This window comes from Onychomys torridus, chromosome 7 (genome assembly GCF_903995425.1).
Source record: "Onychomys torridus chromosome 7, mOncTor1.1, whole genome shotgun sequence".
In the NCBI taxonomy this organism is placed as follows: domain Eukaryota; kingdom Metazoa; phylum Chordata; class Mammalia; order Rodentia; family Cricetidae; genus Onychomys; species Onychomys torridus.
Genome location: NC_050449.1, coordinates 14562260 through 14581592, shown reverse-complemented (window position 1 = coordinate 14581592; position 19333 = coordinate 14562260). Strand labels below are relative to the sequence as shown.

General features: G+C 36.2%; 2 protein-coding genes across 2 annotated transcripts; one reads left to right on the top strand and one right to left on the bottom strand.

Moving 5' to 3' along the window:
* Positions 1–1216: 1216 nt before the first annotated feature.
* On the top strand, positions 1217–2140 carry LOC118587394 (putative gustatory receptor clone PTE03). The gene has a single exon (XM_036193323.1). The coding sequence runs from the start codon at positions 1223–1225 to the stop codon at positions 2138–2140; it is 918 nt and encodes a 305-aa protein (XP_036049216.1). The 5' UTR covers positions 1217–1222.
* Positions 2141–17643: 15503 nt separating this feature from the next.
* On the bottom strand, positions 17644–18969 carry LOC118586943 (olfactory receptor 7G2-like). The gene is made up of 2 exons (XM_036192410.1): positions 18954–18969; positions 17644–18665 (listed from the first exon to the last, which is right to left on the bottom strand). Exons 1-2 carry the CDS (start codon positions 18967–18969, stop codon positions 17644–17646), a joined length of 1038 nt encoding a protein of 345 aa, XP_036048303.1.
* Positions 18970–19333: the final 364 nt, after the last annotated feature.

Here is a 19333-nt window from a genome sequence, read left to right as displayed (position 1 = left end):
GATAAATTTACATAAGCTCTACAATAAATCAAATTACTATTAGTGATGTAGAGAAAAAATATTATTCAAATCAATTAGAATAGGCATAGACAGCAAATGGAATTAAAATGAAAAGCAAAGACATTGTTCACAGATTTAAAAAATTAAGTGCACTGAAAATCTTAAGAGAATAGAGAATTTTAACTTTTGCATTTCCTGAAGACACAAAAATGCATAATTCATACATGAACTAGAGAAATAAATGAGTGTCATTTCATGTTTAATAACACGTAGCCAAAATATTGAACATTTCTAATCTAATGTTATTGATGATTTTATTGCTTTCATCATTTTGTGAGTAGTTTAAATATTTTATAAGATATTATAATTATATTATTTAAAATGTTTTAAAAGTTTATTATACTATAGGTTCCTGTTAAGAAAATTATGTATGTATTAGAATAATTATTTACATTGATATGGCAACTATAATTTTTATAATTTAGTATGCTCAGTCCCATAATGTTACCTGTATGCATTTTTTATGGATGACTTTTGGCACTGGACAACCAACTGTTGTGCTCCTCCAGTGAGAAGACTACCTTTGTCATTCCCGAATCCCCTCAGTTGCCAATAATTCTTTGTGTAGGGCTTCTTTTATATCTTGTCTTGTTAAACCCATCACTTCTCTTGTATACTATATTGTGAAAAGTGGTCTGATCATGTTTATGGCATCAATAAATCACAGCAGATATGCTAAATAACAATTACGTCAAATATTTTTATTAAAGATTTTCATTTTGTTTTCTCATGCTTGTACTTTCAACATTAAATTAAGATTTTATAATGATTTTCTGTTATATGAATGAGAGAATGGAAACATCTGACACATTGAAAACTGTTTTCATGTTTACAAACTGGACCCTGAAGCCAAACTTAGATGTGTCCAATGTAAAATACCAATTAAGGCTATATTTTGCTTAGATTTAGTATGTTTTTTTTTTTAACCCTGAGACTTTGGAGATGTTTTAGTTTAAAAACTACACATAATTTTTTAAAAATTCTTATTTGGTTCTTGGATATAAGAAAAGTTGATCACTACAATAAAGTAATGTAGTAAAGAGAAGGATACAAAGAAAAAAGTAGAGGGCAGGGTGAGGAGTGAGGGCAAAAGTCACAGTAAGCTTGTACCTTTGCATTTGTGACCAGACATCTGTGTTTCCCCTTCAGACTCTAGAAAATTATGGAATTAGAAAACCAGACAGAGGTAATAGAATTCTTTCTCTTGGGACTCTCAGAGGATCAAGAACTTCAGCCCATTCTCTTTGGACTGTTCCTGCTTATGTACCTTGTAACAGTTTTTGGGAACCTGCTCATCATCCTGGCCATTGTCTCTGACTCTCACCTCCACACTCCAATGTACTTCTTCCTCTCTAACTTATCCTTCACTGATATCTGCTTCAGCACCACTACCATCCCTAAGATGCTGGTAAACCTTCAGAGACAGAGCAAAGCCATCAGTTACACAGGCTGTGTTACCCAGCTCAGCTTTGTCTTACTTTTTGCTGGAATGGAAAACTTTCTACTTGCAGCAATGGCTTATGACCGTTATGTGGCTATCTGCACTCCACTTCACTACACATCTGTTATGAAATTCCACCTGTGTTTTCTGATGATTTTATTCTCTTTGTGCATTAGCATTATGGATGCCCTTCTGCATGGTTTAATGATTTTGCGTCTATCTTTCTGTACATATCTTGAAATTCCCCACTTCTTCTGTGAACTTGATCAGGTCATCAAGCTTGCATGTTCTGACACTCTCATCAATAACATTCTGGTATATACAGTGACTAGTGCATTAGGTGGTGTGCCCCTACTAGGGATCATTTTCTCTTACTTTAAAATTATCTCTTCTGTCTTGAGAATGGCATCACCAGGAGGTAGGTATAAAGCTTTCTCAACATGTGGTTCTCATCTGTCAGTTGTTTCCTTGTTCTATGGGACAGCTTTTGGTGTATATATTAGTTCTGCATTTACAGAGTCACACAGAGAGACTTCTGTGGCATCGCTGATGTATACTGTGCTCCCTCCAATGCTGAACCCATTTATCTACAGTCTGAGGAATACAGATATAAAGAAAGCTTTGAGGAAAATTATCTAAATATCTATTTTCTTAATATTGCATCATAGCTTTGAACCTGGCCTTCTGGACTGACTCAGGGAACACTGGGAGAGCTAAACAGCAACTCCTCAACCATTTGTTTGTCTTAGAATAGTGACTAGATACTATAATATCTAAGGGTCATTATCCTTGTATATGAAACTTTATGTTGATCTTCTCTGGTTTGTGGAAATTTTGAAGTACTATGTGGAAATTTTGACATTAAATTCTTCAATAGTGTCCACAGAAGCAAACTCTGAACAATGGATTCTAGATATAATTATCAGGGGCATGTTACTCATTGTATTATTTGCAGTATTACATTAAAAATTAAGCTAAATGAATATTGTATTTTATTGAGCCTACCACATATTCATGGGTATTGCCATATTATATGACCTTCTGAATTTATTCTAATAAGTTGATTAGCACCCACATTAGTCTGAATTTTTCACTGAGGCTACAATGCTGAATTATCTGTAGAAGCTTCTGTTGAACTGGAAAAATAGTGGGAGAGTTATGTGTTATTGTGAGATGATGCTGAAAGCTGAGGGTTCTTTAGTGGCTGTTGATAATAGCAATACCTCCTGCATGTGCATTCTCCACCCATGAAACCACTCTGTATTATGAATTGCACTTATTGATAGGGCTATAAAGTTTTGAGTTTCTATGCAAAGATAGCAGCAACTTAACAGGTTTTATGAAAGTAGAAATAGGAAAAATGGGGAGCAAGAAGTCTTATCTGAGTATTCTAGAGGAGAATCTCCTACTGTAAATTCTCTAATGCACTATAATTTCTAAACACATTCTAAATATTTATCCTATACCTACATACAAGTTTAACTCTCACCTCTCACCCAAAAAACTTCTTTTTGTGGCAGATTAAGAGCATTAGAGAAAGGAACAACTGGTCAAAATGAAAAGAACAACTGGCTATGTGATACCAAATCTCAATACATAAAAAGTACAACCCCTACATTGAAGGATCAAGAAACATCACAAAAAATGGGGGAGGGAATTTGTAAGTGGCAGATAATTAGGACATCTGCTACAAGACAGTGTGCCATTTACATGATAGGAAAACTGATCCCAGGAAATATCAATAATGTGGTCATCTAAAGAAGACTTGAATAATGACAACAACATTAGCATGCCAATATGGATGAAGGACATCTCACAAGACACAGTCCCTAGATAAAGAGTTACAGCTTCAGGAAACTGTCAGCTGAAAGAGAGACTATCATTCTCCTCCAGGAATGAGTCTCTTATAGGTGATCTGATCACAAGAAGTCAGCCCCAAATGTATGTACATATGAACAACACTAAATGAACACAGCAGGTTCATTTATGATATATATATATCAGATATATTAACAACAATTAAACAATAAAATTCTATGAATTTGAAAAGGAGTAGGGCAGACAGACAGAAGAGGACTGTCAGGGAGGAGAAGGGGAAAATGATGTAAATATAATACTTATATATAATATTTTCAAAAAATATATTAGAATTTTACTGAATTAAGATAGTCATTTAGAGTAAATTAAAGTTCAGGAAGGCACATCCAGATATATCCTAATCAGGTTCACTGTTCTTTTGGTTATATTCTTTCTAAGGCTGTTTCATCCTGCTGATATCTGGTCTATAGCTGGTATAACAGATATTATATCTTGCTTGAGTACTGTTTATCAATATTCTCTATTAAGAGACATGATGTTCTCTAAAGATCATCGAAAAATCTCCCTTTCACATCTCATCCTCCAGAACCTGCTATGTACTCATTTGTAAATGAATTTCTGGGCAGATAGATGAGGTTATCACGAAGATTATTTCTCAGACACCCAGTTATAGCCCCTTAAGCCACAGGAGTGGCCAGGTTCCTCTCCTGAGGACCTCTAACTGCCAAGTTTTACCTACAGAACACTCCAATTACCCTAACTGCTGGACCCTGCCACCACCCTACATAGTAAAAGCCCAATCTCCGTACCTGAAATCCCACCAATCTCTACCCTGCAAAGCTTCACCCTGGGAAGTTCTACCTGCCCCCAAGAAACTATATAAGCCCCGCCTCCTGCTCAGTTCTCTGCTGCTACTTGCTGTAGCAGAGCTAGCCACCCTCTTATTTTTTCCCTCCCTAAAAATCTCTTGGGTGAGGTTTGTTGTGTGATGTAACTTTGTGGTATTCCTTGACTCTCAATTGTCAGAATAATTTTCCATCTGAGCTATAATGCTTACACCGAGCATTGTAGAGTTCAGACATACCTAGCAAACAATTCAAAAGAGCGCTTCAAATGACCAGTGTTGATATTTGTGTTAGACTGTCTTTGGCTCCTGGATATTGTCAGCCAAGTTAAGAAAATTTCATTTAAATTATTAATGTATTTATTATTATTTTTATTTAAGAATTTTTTATTCATTTTACATACCAACCACAGATCCTCTCTCATCTTCCTTCAGCTTCCCACTGACCCACCCCACATCCCTCCTCCAAAAGGGTAAGGCTTCCAGTGGTGAATCAGAAAAGCCTTGTACATTCAGTAAAGGTGGGACAGGCTCTGCCCTCTGCATCAAGGGTGAGCAAGATGTCCCACCATAGGTAATAGGATCCAGAAAGCCAGCTCATACACCAAGGATAGATCCTGACTCCACTGCCAGGGGCCTCTCAAACAGACCAAGCTACCCAATTGTCTCCCTTATGCAGAGGGCCTAGTCTGGTTCCATGTTGGCTCCACAGCTGTCATTCTAAAGATCGTGAGTGCCCATGAGCTTGGTTCAGTTGTCTCTGTAGATTTCCCCATCATGATCTGGACCTTCCTTGCTCATATAATACTTTTTCACTGTCTTTGACTGGACTCCTGGAGCTCAGCCTGGTGCTTGGCTGTGAATCTCTGCATATGCTTCCATCAGTTGCTGGATGAAAACTCTAGGATGACAATTAGGATATTCACCAATGTGATTACCAGAGCAGTCCAGTTCAGGCACACTCTCCACTATTGCTAGTATTTTTGATTTTAGCTTCTCTGAAAGGTATAAGATGGTATCTCAGAGTCCCATGGAGGCTCCACAGATGTTGGTCTAAATTTTATGAATTACCATTACTTTGTTTTGGTTATCTTTGTAGGTTTCCCCAACATGATCTCAATGCCCCATTCATAGAATCTCTCTTCTTTCTTTCATTGTACTCCTGGAGCTTGGTCTGGTGTTTGGCTGTGGATCTCTGCATCTGCTTTCATCAGTTACTAGAGAAAGGCTTTATATGACAGCTAGGGTATTCACTGATCTGATTATTGGTGTAAGCCAGTTCAGGCACCCTCTACACTATTGCTAGTAGTCTAAACTGGGGTCATCCTTGTGGATTCCTGGGATCTTCCCTAGCACCCAGTTTCTCCCTATCCCCATGGTGTCTTCTCCATTGCTCTCCCACTCCATCCCTGTTCCTGCTCTACCATTCCATTCCCTTATGTTCTCATCCTTCATTCCCTACCCTCCATTGCACACCTCTCATTCCTAGTTTACTCATGGAGATCTCATCTGTTTCACCTTCCCAGGGAAATCTATGTGTACTTCTTTGGGTCCTCCTTGTTAGCTAGCTTCTCTGGAGCTGTGGATTGTAGTCTGCTTATTCTTTGCTTTACCCACTTATAAGTGAGTACATACCATGATTGTCTTTCTAAGTCTGGGTTACCTCACTCAAGATGATATTTTCTAGTTCCATTCCATTCAACTGAAAATTTTATGATGTCCTTCATTTTTACTGCTGAGTAGTACTCTATTGTGTATATGTACCACATTTTCTTAATCCATTCTTGGGTTCAGGGGTATCTAGGTTGTTTCCAAGTTTTAGCTACTATGAATAACACTGCTATGAATATAGTTGAGCACATGTCCTTGTGGTATGATTGAGCATTCCTTGGGCATATGCCCAAGAGTGGTATACTGGATCTTGAGGAAGATTGATTCCCAATTGTCTGAGAAACCGCCATACTGATTTCCAAAGTGGCTGTACAATTTTGAACTACCACCCACAGTGGAGGAGCATTCCCCTTGCTCCACATCCTCTCCAACATAAGATGTTATGAGGGTTTTTGATTTTAGCCATTTTGGTAGGTTTAAGATGGCTGAGTTGTTTTGATTTGTATTTCCCTGATGACTAAGGATGTTGAGCAGTTCCTTAAATGTCTTTGGCCATTTCAGATTCTTCTGTTAAGAATTGTCTGTTTAGCTCTGTACCCCATTTTTAAAAATTATTTAAACTGTTTGACCTAATGGCTCAGGCTTCTTGCTATCTAGTTCTTACATCTTAAATTAACCCATTTCTATAAATCTATACCTTGCCACATGACTTGTGGCTTACTGGTATCTTACATGTTGCTACTCATGGCAGTGGCTGGCAGTGTCTCCCTCTGCCTCAGCATTCACTTCCCAGCCTTCTTCCCTCTCTTTGTCCTGCCTATACTTCCTGCCTGGCTAGTGGCCAATCAGCACTTTATTAACTAATCAGAGAAAAACATTCAGAGCATACAGAACATACCACAGCACAACACTGCTCATATTTTTTTAAACAAAGAACTGGCAGTAAGAGCTAACATATTGCATAACTAGTCAATGTTACATAGTGTGAAGAAAATTCCATACTGCCAGCAGGAAACTCTAGGAATAAAATTCATTATCAGAAAGGTACCTTGTTCCAGTAACCACAGTAGGTAGGCGAAAATGAAAAGACTATCCCTTGACTGTTGATTTCTCTGATTTAAGAACAAACTTAAGATTTTTAAAGTAGATCTTACATATTTAAATCTCTTTTATGTTTGATAATTTTGTATTTTATAGTTTAATTTAATTTTACATATCAGCAACAGATTCCCCTGTCCACCCTCCCCTCTGAACTCCCCCTTCCCTCAGCCCCCCCCCCCCCATTTTCATCTCCTCCAGGGCAAGGACTCCCCTGGGGATTCAGCTCAGCCTGGTAGATTCATTCCAGGCAAGTCCAGTCCACCTAATCCCTTCACCCAGGCTGAGCAAAGTGTCCCTGAATAGGCCCCAGGTTCCAAACAGCCAGCTCATGCACTAAGGACAGGTCCTGGTCCTGCAGCCTGGGGGCCTCCCAAACAGTTCACACTAATCAGTTGTCTCACTTATCCAGAGGGCCTGATCCAGTTGGGGGATAAGCTGTCTTCAGTGTTTTTGATCTTAGCCACTCTGACAGGTGTAAGGTGGTATCTCAGAGTAGTTTTGATTTGCATTTCCCTGATGATTAGGGATGTTGAGCAATTCCTTAAATGTCTTTCAGCCATTTGAGCTTCCTCTGTTGAGAATTCTCTGCTTAGCTCCATAGCCCATTTGTTAATTGGACTGTTGGGCATTTTGATGTCTAACTTCTGGAGTTCTTTATATATTCTGGATATCAGCCCTCTGTCAGATGTGGGGTTGGTGAAGAACTTTTCCCATTTTGTAGGCTGTCGCTTTGTCTTGTTGACTGTGTCCTTTGCTCTATAAAAGCTTCTCAATTTCAACAGGTCCCATTGATTAATTGTTCCTCTCAATATCTATGCTACTGGTGTTATATTTAGGAAGTGGTCTCCTGTGCCAAGGCATTCAAGACTACTTCCTACTTTCTCTTCTATCAGGTTCAGAGTAACTGGATTTATGATGAGGTCTTTGATCCACTTGGACTTAAGTTTTGTGCACGATGACAGGTATGGATCTATTTGCAGCCTTCTACAAATTGACATCCAGTTATGCCAGCACCATTTGTTGAAGATGTTTTCTTTTATTTTTAATTGTACATGTTTGGTTTCTTTGTCAAAAATTATATGTTCATAGGTGTATGAATTAATGTCAGGGTCTTCTATTCTATTCTATTGGTCTACATGTTGGTTTTTATGCCAGTACCAAGCTGTTTTTTATTACTGTAGTTCTACAGTTAAGCTTGAGATCAGGTATAATGATGCCTCCAGAGGTTGTTTTATTGTACAGGATTCTTTTGGCTATCCTGGGTTTTTTGTTTTTCCATATGAAGTTGAGTATTGTTCTTTCCATGTCTGTGAAGAATTGTGTTGGTATTTTGATGGGGATTGCATTGAATCTGTAGATTGCTTTTGGTACGATTGCCATTTTTACTAAGTTAATTCTGCCTATCCATGAGCATGGGAGAGGAGACCTTTCCATTTTATGACATCTTCTTCAATTTCTTTTTTTCAGGAACTTAAAATTCTTGTCATACAGGTCCTTTACTTGCTTAGTTAGAGTAATCCCAAGGTATTTTATATCATTTGTTGCTATTGTAAAGGGTGATGTATCTCTGATTTCCTTCTCAGCCTGTTTGTCTATTGTATGTAGGAGGGGTAATGATTTTTTTGAGTTGATCTTGTATCCTGCTACATTGCTGAAAGTGTTTATAAGCTATGTGAGTTTTTGGTCGATTTTTTTTGCGGGGGGGGTAAGTCATGTATACTATCATGTCATCTGCAAATAGTGAAAACTTGACTTCTTCCTTTCCAATTTGTATCCCCTTGATCTCCTTATGTTATCTTACTGCTCTGGATAGAACTTCAAGTACTATATTGAATAAGTATGGGGAGAGGGGACAGCCTTGCCTTGTTCCTGATTTTAGTGATATTGCTTTGAGTTTCTCTCCATTTAATTTGATGTTGGCTGTTGGCATGCTGTAAATTGCCTTTATTATGTTTAGGTATGCTCACTGTATTACTGATCTTTCCATTACGTTTATCATGAATGGGTGATGGATTTTGTCAAATGCCTTTTCAGCATCTAATGAGAGGATCATGTGGGTTTTTTCTTTCAGTTTGTTTATATGGTGTATTACATTGACAGACTTTTGTATGTTGAACCAGCCTTGTATTTCTGGGATGAAGCCTACTTGATCATGGTGGATCATTGTTTTGATGTGTTCTTAGAGTCTGTTTGCCAGTATTTTATTGAGTATTTTTACATCAATGTTCATGAGGGAGATTGCTCTATAGTTCTTTTTCTTTGTCTTAGGAATCAGGGTAATTGTAGACTCATAGAAGGAGTTTGGTAATGTTCTTTCTGTTTCTATTGTGTGGAACAATTTGAAGAGTATTGGTATTAACTCTTTGAAAATCTGGTAGAATTCTGTGCTGAAACCATCTGTTCCTGGGCTTTTTTTAGTTTAGAGACTTTTAATGACTGATTCTATTTCCGTAGGGGTTATTGGACTATTTAAATAGATTAGCTGGTCTTGATTTAACTTAGGTATGTGGTACCTATCCAGAAAATTATCCATTTCTTTTAGATTTTTCAGTTCTGTGGAGTGAGGTTTTTGAAGTATGACTTGATTTTCTCAATTTTCTCAGTGTTAGTTTTTATGTCTCCTTTTTCATTACTGGTTTTGTTATTTAGATGCTCTCTTTGTCTTTAGGTTAGTTTGGACAAGGGCTTATCTATCTTTTGATTTTCTCAAAGAACCAACTCTCTGTTTCATTAATTTTTTGTGTTGTTCTCTTTGTTTCTATTTTATTGATTTCAGCTCTCAATTTGATTATTTCCTGGTGTCCATTCTTCCTGGGTGACCTTGCTTCTTCTTGTTCTAGAGCTTTCAGGTGTGCTGTTAAGTCACTAGTAGGAGATTCTCCAACTTCTTTATGTGAATTCAATTAGAATTTTCCTATTAGCACTGCTTTCATAGTTTCCCATTAGTTTGTGTATGTGGTATATTCATTTTCATTGATCTCTAGGAAGTCTTTAATTTTTTTCTTTATTTCTTCCTTAACCCATTGGTGATTCAATTGAGCATTATTCAGTTTCCATGAGATTGTAGGATTTATGTAGTTTTTTTTTCTGTTGTTGAAATCTATCTTTAAACCATGCTGGTCTGATAGAACACAGGAGGTTATTCCAATTGTTTTGTACCTGTTGAGATTTGCTTTGTGGCCAAGTATTTGGTCGATTTTAGAGAAGGTTCCATGGGGTACTGAGAAGAAGGTATATTCTTTTTTGTTAGAATGGAATGTTCTGTAGATATCAATTAAGTCCATTTGAGTCATAACATCAGTTAAGTCCTTTATTCCTATGTTAAATTTTCACTTGGCAGGTCTGTCCAGTGGTGAGAGTGGGATATTGAATTCTCCCACTATTAATGTGTGGGGTTTTATATGTGATTTAAGCTTTAGTAATGTTTCCTTTACATATGTGAGTGCCCTTGTGTTTGGGGCATAAATAATCAGAATTGAAACTTCATCTTGGTGGATCTTGCCTGTGATGAGTATGTAATGCCCTTCTTTATCTCTTTTGATTGATTTTAGTTTGAAGCCTATTTTGCTGGATATTAGAATGGCTATACCAGCTTGCTTCTTAAGACCATTTGATTGGAAAGACTTTTCCCAGCCTTTTATTCTTAGGTAGTATCTATCTTTGAATTTGAGGTGTGTTTTATATGCAGTAGAACGATGGGTCCTCCTTTCATATCCATTCTGTTAGCCTGTGTCTTTTTATAGGTGAATTAAGTCCATTGATATTAAGGGATATTAATGACCAGTGATTGTTCATTCCTATTATTTTTTGGTGGTAGTGTGTGTGTAATTCTCTTCTTTGGGGTTTACTGCTGTGGTGTTTTCTATTGCCTGTATTTTCAAGGGTGTATCTGACTTCCTTAGGTTGGAATTTTCCTTCTAGTGCTTTCTGTACTAGCAGGGCTGGGTTTGTGGATAAGTATTGTTTAAATCTGGCTTTGTCTTGAAATGTCTTGTTCACTCTGTCTATGATGATTGAAAGTTTTGCTGGGTATATTAGTCTAGGCTGGCATCCATGGTCTCTTAGTGTCTGCATTATATCTGCCCAGGTCCTTCTGGCTTTCAAAGTCTCCATTGAGAAATCGGGTGTTATTCTGATGGGTTTGCCTTTATAAGTCACTTGTCCTTTTTCCTTTGCTGCTCTTAATATTCTTTCTTTATTCTGTATGTTTAGTTGTTTAATTATTATGTGGCAAGGGGCCTTTTTGGGGAGTCTAGTCTGTTTGGATTTCTGTAGGCTTCTTGTATCTTCATAGGCATTTCCGTCTTTAAGTTGGGAAAGTTTTCTTCTATAATCTTGTTGAATATATATTCAGTGTCTTTGAGTTGTTATTCTTCTCCTTCCTCTATCCTTAGTATTTGTAGGATTGGTCTTTTCATAATGTCCCAGATTCCTTGGACATTTTGTGTTATAATTTTTTTGGCATTGGTATTTTATTTTATTATTATTATTATTATTATTATTATTATTATTATTATTATGTGTTTTAATTTTATACATCAGCCATGGGTTCTCCTGTCCTCCCTCCTCCTGCCTCCACCCCCACCTTCCACCCAGCCCCTCCCCTCCATTCCCATGTCCTCCAGGACCAAGACACCCCTGGGGATTCATTTAAACCTCGTGGATTCAGTACAGGCAGGTCCTGTCCCCTCCTTCCAGGCTAAGCATGTGTCCCTGTGGAAGCCCAAGGTTCCAAACAGCCAGCTCATGCACTAAGGACAGGTCCTGGTCCCACAGCCTGGGTGCCTCCCAAACAGTTCAAGCTATTCAATTGTCTCACTTATCCAGAGGGCCTGATCTAGCTGGGGGCTACAGCCGTTGGTTCCTAATTCATGTGCTTCCATTCTTTTGGCTATTTGTCCCTGTGCTTTTTGCAATCTTGGATTCAACAATTCATGCCAAAAAACAGCTTCTAGTTGTGTCTGTCAATCAGGCCATGGTACAGAGACACTGAAGTGTGTGGCTTGACCTGCAGCATGGCAGGTTCCCGGCATGGTACAGAAGCATTTCCAAGCTGTGCAGAGCTCTACTTGGTGTATTTAGCTTTTGCTCATACAGACCAAGAGGGTTAAGAAATACAGTAAAAACAGATTCATGCAGAAAAGCCTCTAAATGGGTCATGGTATGTTTAAAAGATGTGTTTAGGCTTGAGTTAGTAAAGAAAAAAATATATACAGCCTTAATTAAAATATAGATTTAAAATTGTAAGAGAAAGTCCTTAGAATGGTAAGTAAGGTAATATAAAGAAAATGAGCCATCTGAGGATAGAAATTGCACAGAAAGTCTGAATTATTATGTTGTCTTTAAAATTTTTGGCTCCTATGATACATTTTACTATAAAAGCTGCTAGATTAAACCTATCTATATATTTTAAAAATATCTTGACTCCAAAATTTAAGTCAAAATGTATATTATTTTTGGGAAGAGTTTATGCTTTTGTTTCCATGGGAAAGGGGAGGCTATGAATTCATTCAAAATTAAAGATGATCAGATTTGACCAAGGAAGACCCCCTGAAAATCCTGACTACAGACATGGAAAAATAAACTTCAATTAACTACAAGACACATGATGTATATTTTACTTGCTCAGCCATAAAGCAAATACTTATCTTTGCAGTTTATATTTATATTAATACATATATATATATATTAAAAGCTTATATATTTTCAGAACAAGGGTACCAGACACCAGTAAAACAGATGGCCCAGATGATCCAACATTTCTATACCTCTGTAACAGTTCTGCATCCAAACCAGCTTCAAGGCTGCTAGTTGAGATGGACCAGACACACAAAATACCTCAGTCAGAAATTGACCATTATTCTTAATTTTCTCACGGTCCGCATAAGATTACCAGCACCTCTAATCAAAAGGTAGTATCCTAGAAAACTCTGTCCACATTCCCCAAAAATTGATTATATATATTGGTCTTTGTTTAGGGAGTTGGTTATAAATTGTTATTGGTCAAAGTCAATCTCTTTCTAAAGAAGAAATGGGGATATGATATAGAAATGATGGGGAAATGGGTACATTATCATGATGAAAAAAGAAAGGGTAGATTATTGAATCTACTTTCATCCAAATAACAACTGTTGATCTCAAAATATTTTACATTTTTTGAATTTTATTTTATTAATACAAATTTAAAGTCAATTTCGTTATACTGTATATACATTTCTATTCTTTTTAAGGTATTGTGCTTATACAGGTCATTTAAAATGTAATGCATAATTAAAATACAGATTGACAGTCATCTATAATAGTCATACTTATAGTAATATTAGGTTTTCTACATATATAAAGATCTGTTTCAACTAGGTAGGTAATCTTCAAACACTTCAAAGACCTAGAGAACATGGCATTTAAAATGTTTTAAGGACTTAGACTTTTCTTGACAGAGAGACTTTTCTGCCCTTGGAAGCACCAATTATTTCAAAGAGGGTGATTGGCATTGAAGAAACTCCTTATGGAGTTTGCTTTCAATGTGGCAAGGCTAGCCATTTGTTAAAAACACTGTTCTACCTGGACTGCTTGATAGTATGCTGTATAAATTGGGCATGGAAGACTCACAGGAAAGTGACCACTGAACTTTACCAAAACAAGGTGGGATGGTCCTTCAGGTTCCTGCTTCACAGAAGAAACTACTAGACATTCTGCAGGACATAGAGAAAAGCAACTGATGAACTTTGTCAATATAGACATGGCAGACTTTCAAATGTCTGGCTTCACTAAAAAGTCTGCCAGATACTCTAGGCCTATAGGCTGAAGATTGATGTCCCAATGTTACAGAAAAACTTTGGGTGACTAACCAGGCAGCCAGATGTCACTGTTATTTCTAGAGTTTTAGAAGTTGCTTGCAATGTACTTCCTATTTACTCAGGATTATGTCCTTCTGGGGTCTTTGATGCAGTTGAAGACTAGATAGTTATAATTATAGTTCTCCTTAGTTATGAGAAAAGGTAAATTTGATAAGAAACTTTAGATCCACAAAGATAGCATAGAAAAAAGAGTATTTTCTTTATTTTGCCAAATACAAATCAACTAGCTATTGTAACTGTCATTCTTACTTGATAACTGTCTTGTTATATGTAATATTTCCAATTTAAAGTTAAAAACTTATTTTTTTTGATTATATAGCAAGGAAGGAAGGAATGCTGTGGGATGCTTTTTCTGTATGCTGTGAATATGTGTTGCTCTCATTGGTTGAGAAATAAAGCTGTTTTGGCCAGTAGCTAGGCACAATAATATTAGGTGGTACAATCAAACTGAAGATGAAGAAAGATGGAGTCGGGCAGATGCCAGCCAGCCACCTAGGAAACAAAACACATAGAAAATGAGGTAACAAGTCACGAACAATGCAGAAACTCATAGATAGGAAATATGGAATAATGTAAATGTAAGAGCTAACTAGTAATGAGCCTGAGCCACTGGCCAAGAAATTTTAATTAATATAAGCCTCTGAGTGATTTCTGGAAATGGTCACCAGCTGGAGTGAGATGGAGAAAAACTGCCATTACACCTGTCTATCTATCCTGCTTAACATTGGCCAGTTAAATCTTTATTAAACCAATTAGAAGATGCCTTAGAAAGAGATACATCTTTGCAGTGTAAGTAAATGTTCTGCAACAGAATAATATAGATTCTGTATGTTTATATTACTTGTACTTTCTTGTGCTCATGAAAATTTAGGATTATGCAATATATTTAGTGTGTACTGTGTGTTCTATTGTGGTAAACAGGGATACCCTTGTTTTTCCATGAAATATAATTAATATTGAGATGTATGTGTTTTTATGATAGTTTTATTGTTTGATAATTGAGAAAACTACATGGTACTACATTCTTGCAAACATTGTAAAATGATACATCTCTGTCTGAAGTAGCATATGCCTTTTGTCTTTGTTACCATTTGCAACTGTGGTGGGCTAATGTGGTTTCTTCATGTGTTTTCCTTAGTAAGTGGTAAAATTTTCACACCAATATCCAAGAACTTCTGAGCTCAAGGTTTCAAGTGATAACCTTGCCTATTTTCTTGTGTATCTTGGGCTACAGTAATATTCAAATATGCCATCCACTTCATTGTGGTTCAGAGTACTGCAGTTACTTATATTGGACATTTGTTTCACATTTTCTTGTATGTCTCATTTATTTATATGTTATTTTCCTTGGAGAAATGTTTGTAGAAAGGATTAACCAATTTTTTCTCTGTATATGTAGGTTTGCTTGCCTGGTAGTTCATGTGCCCACACTTGCCTCTGCCTGTGTATGTAGAAGACAAATATTGATGCTGAGTGTCTTTCTCAATCATTATTCACATTGATTTTGAGGTATTGTTTCTCTGTAGCTATAGAACAATAAGAAATACCTCAAAATGTTTTTTATTATTCATGGAAAAGCATGTCAATATGACTTCAGAGTAGAGTTTAATCACACTACCAATAGTATTCTTCTATGAGCAGCATTAGATTAAGTGTACTGAAGTATTAGTATGTTGTCAATAAGTACATTCTGAAAACTTTCATTTGAACAAAGCTTCATTGTCATTTTAACCCATAAATGTTTTAAAACTCTTTTTACAATGGGAGAATGTAGCTGGAGGTACACTCCAAATATCACTTAGAGAAATGTTTTTTAAAACTTAGAATTTATACCTATTATTTTTAGAAGCAAGTTTTGAAAATTCACATAAAGATTATCTTTCAGATTATCATTTTCCCCAAATATAGAAAAGATAAATTAAAAGAGCAAAGGTTTAAGGGAAACAAGAAAAGAATAATGAATTCATAGCATCTCTTGATGAGAACTGAGAAACATGCTACATGATAATTCTAGTGTCCAATTGTATAAATGTGTGAGTAGGACCACAAGAAATATCCTCCCAAATAAATTAGCATAATGCATGCCTGCACATTTTATCAGAAATATTAGTCAATGTCAATATCTTGGAAGAAACTGTAATTTCTAAGTGAAAAATCCTTGTAAGAAGACTATCAGGATTTGTACTTTTAGATAGGGCACTGCATTTTTTGATTAAGAACACTTAAGCACTACTTGACAGTAATTTTTACACCAAATATGCAACTACCTATCACTTAAAATATATAAAAATGAAAGTACCTCTTTCAAAAATGTATTTACAATGGGACAAACTATTTGCTCACACTTCAAATAATAGAACCTTTTGGTTGCCACTATTCATGACATAAATAAATTTAAAAATGTGAATGATTTTTTGCTAAACTCCAAAAAAGGTGAGTTGGAATAATATATAACAGATAACCAAAATTGAGAATTTGTTCACTATGTTTTGTCTAAGTCAAAAGAATAAACTACTGGAATGAATTGTACAGGAATACATGAAGGCTGAATATCAATGCTAGAAATGTTTAGATTATTATTTCTGAAGAAACATAGACAAAAATAAAAAAAAATGATGACATTAGTCCAATATCTTTTTCTCTACTAAATTGCTTATAATTTTAATTGTATTTATACCCACAAATATAAAAAGAGAGAAAGTCTTTGCTATAAACAAATATTTCTGTTGTGAGTGCCATTTACAATGTTATTATGTGAGATAATTTCCATGATTTGAAGGATTACGATAGGAGCTGGTCAATCTTATATATAGCACTCAAATAATAGCAAGAATTTGTGTGTGTATATGTGTGTATGTGACTTCACTGTGTGTGTGTGTGTGTGTGTGTGTGTGTGTGTGTGTGTGTGTGTGTGACTTCATAGAAAGACTTACTATAATGGACTTTAGGGAGAATGTTGTGTGACTTTACTGGAAAAGTATGAAAATGTTTTTATTCACCTAAGTAGATGACTAATGAGAGACATAAAAAAATAACTTCACACAAGTGTAGCTCACTGAAACAATAAATTTATTCAAGAACATGAGTAAATTATATAGCTGAAAAAAACCATAAAGCATACCACAGTGTGGGTAATGGCTCACAGAGGCTTATCCTAGAATTTCTCTGCTCAGCTTCTCTACAACTTCAAGAAAGAATCCTCAACCCGGAAAATTTGCTGTGACTATAACACGTGGGCAAAGTCATCTGAATGTTGTCACTTTCAGAGCTTTCTCAGATCCTTAAGTGTTGTTAGCTTCCTGAGTATTAGAAATTCTATATTTTCAAGTAATAGCTACATAATATGAGGGCACTCAGGGTGTTACCTCTGACATTCTGTAAATATATCTTTAACTTCTAAAGCAAGGTAGAGAATGAGCAAAACATAAGCGTGAATTGGCTATCTCATATATGAACTGATGATTATTTATATATGAGATTATAGATTTACAATTTCAGAAGTACATGTAATAGACATTATTTTCTCATTATAATGCAATGAAGTCTTTTTCTTCTTTGAGAACCAATAGCATCCTCATAACAGAAATTGCTATTATTGAGTAATATTTTAAGACAATAATATAATGTAATTATGAGGATTTTGTGTTTTAAAATAATGAAACCATGTGTGGAAAAGGTAGCATGGCTCACAGAAACATACACTGTAGGGACTTAGTAATTACTTAATGGGTTATAATATTTAGTTAATCTGAACCAAAGTAGGACTACTTATGAGTGACAATTCACTGAGCCCAAACTATGAAATCAGGTATATATCTACCACTATACATACTTAAACCTTTTTTTCACATCCAAATGCTATTACATTTTCTCTTTAAACAGGTTTATAAATGTTCATTGAGTTGGAACCACTACAACGCTTTCTGCCTCAATGAATTAGCACACAAAATTATAGAAAAATACATGATCCTAATGATGAGATGCCTCAAGGCTCCCTTGATTTCTTTGCTCCTCAAACTATAGATGAAAGGATTCAGCATTTGAGGGACCACACTGTACATCATGGATGCTATTACATTGCTGCTGGAAGAGTTAGAAATCGAAGAACTCATGTACACACCCAAGCCAGTCCCATAGAATAAAGACACCACTGAAAGATGAGACCCACAGGTGGAAAAAGCTTTATGTCTTCCACCAACTGATGGGATCTTCAGAATAGAGGACACAATTTGAACATAAGAGAAAATAATTCCAGATAGAGGGATAACTGAAAATCCAATGGTTGCCATATAAATGATGATAATATTGATAAATGTATCAGAGCAGGCAAGCTCAGTGACCTGACCGAGTTCACAGAAGAAGTTGGGAATATCCTGTTCTGTACAAAAGGACAGTGGCAGCAGCAGAAGAGTGTGGAGCACTGCATTTATATTGCTGAGGAGCAGGGAAAGTAATACTAGTAAGATGCATAAGAAAGGGTTCATAATGCTTGTGTATCTTAGAGGTTGACAAATGGCCACATAGCGGTCATAAGCCATCACAGTGAGGAGACAACTTTCTAAAACACAAAATGTCAAAATAAAGTACACCTGGGCCAGGCAGCCTGTGTAAGTGATGCTCTGGTCATGTGCTTGGACGTTCAACAGCAACTTTGGGACTGTGGTTGTGCTTGTACAGATATCAGTGAAAGACAAATTGCACAGGAAAAAGTACATGGGGGTGTGGAGATGGGAGTCTATGCTTACAGCCAGGATTATGAGTAGGTTTCCCATGATGGTGACGAGGTACATGAACAGGAACAAGTTGAAGATGAGGGGCTGCAGTTCAGGGACATACGCTAGTCCCATGAGAAAGAATTCTGAAATATATGTTTTGTTTGCAGATTCCACATGCATGCTGAATATTGACAAAAATGTGCAATGAAAATATGTTACTTTTTTGCAGTGAATATCAACATCACAGTAATATGGGAAAGATATAAGTATAATTTAAACATTTTAACTTATTTTAATGATCTCCAAGTTCATGAAAATTAATGCATCTCTAAATAAATTCTTTCACTGAAACTTGGAGGATGGACTCCTAGGTTAAAAGCACTTCCTTCTCTTGCATAAGACTTGGGTTCATTTCCCTGCACCATTGTTTGAAAGGTCACAGCTCTCTGTGACTTCAGCTGTGGGAACCAATGATCTATGCTGGCTTCCAAAGGGTACCATCTCACACGTGACATCTGACATGGGCACGTAAAAGTTAAAAAATACTGTTCTTGAAATTTGTCACTTTAGAGCTTGAGAACTAATGCATACAAAATAAAATGTTTCTGAGCTATGACAAACTTTAGACATACTTAAGATTTTTCCCTAAAATCTTCCTTCATTCCTCTTGTTTGTTTATGTTCTATATTCTGCCTATTGCACACCAAGACATTTGCAAATAACTGAAAAATGAGACTCCACTGAATATTAAAACATAGATTCTTTCAAAACCATACATGCCTTCAAGCAAAATGGGATATGATAGTGAATATATCACACTCAAAATCAAAAGCAATAGCCAAGTATTTTGGCTACAGAATCATCTCTTGTGCCTATGTGAATTGGT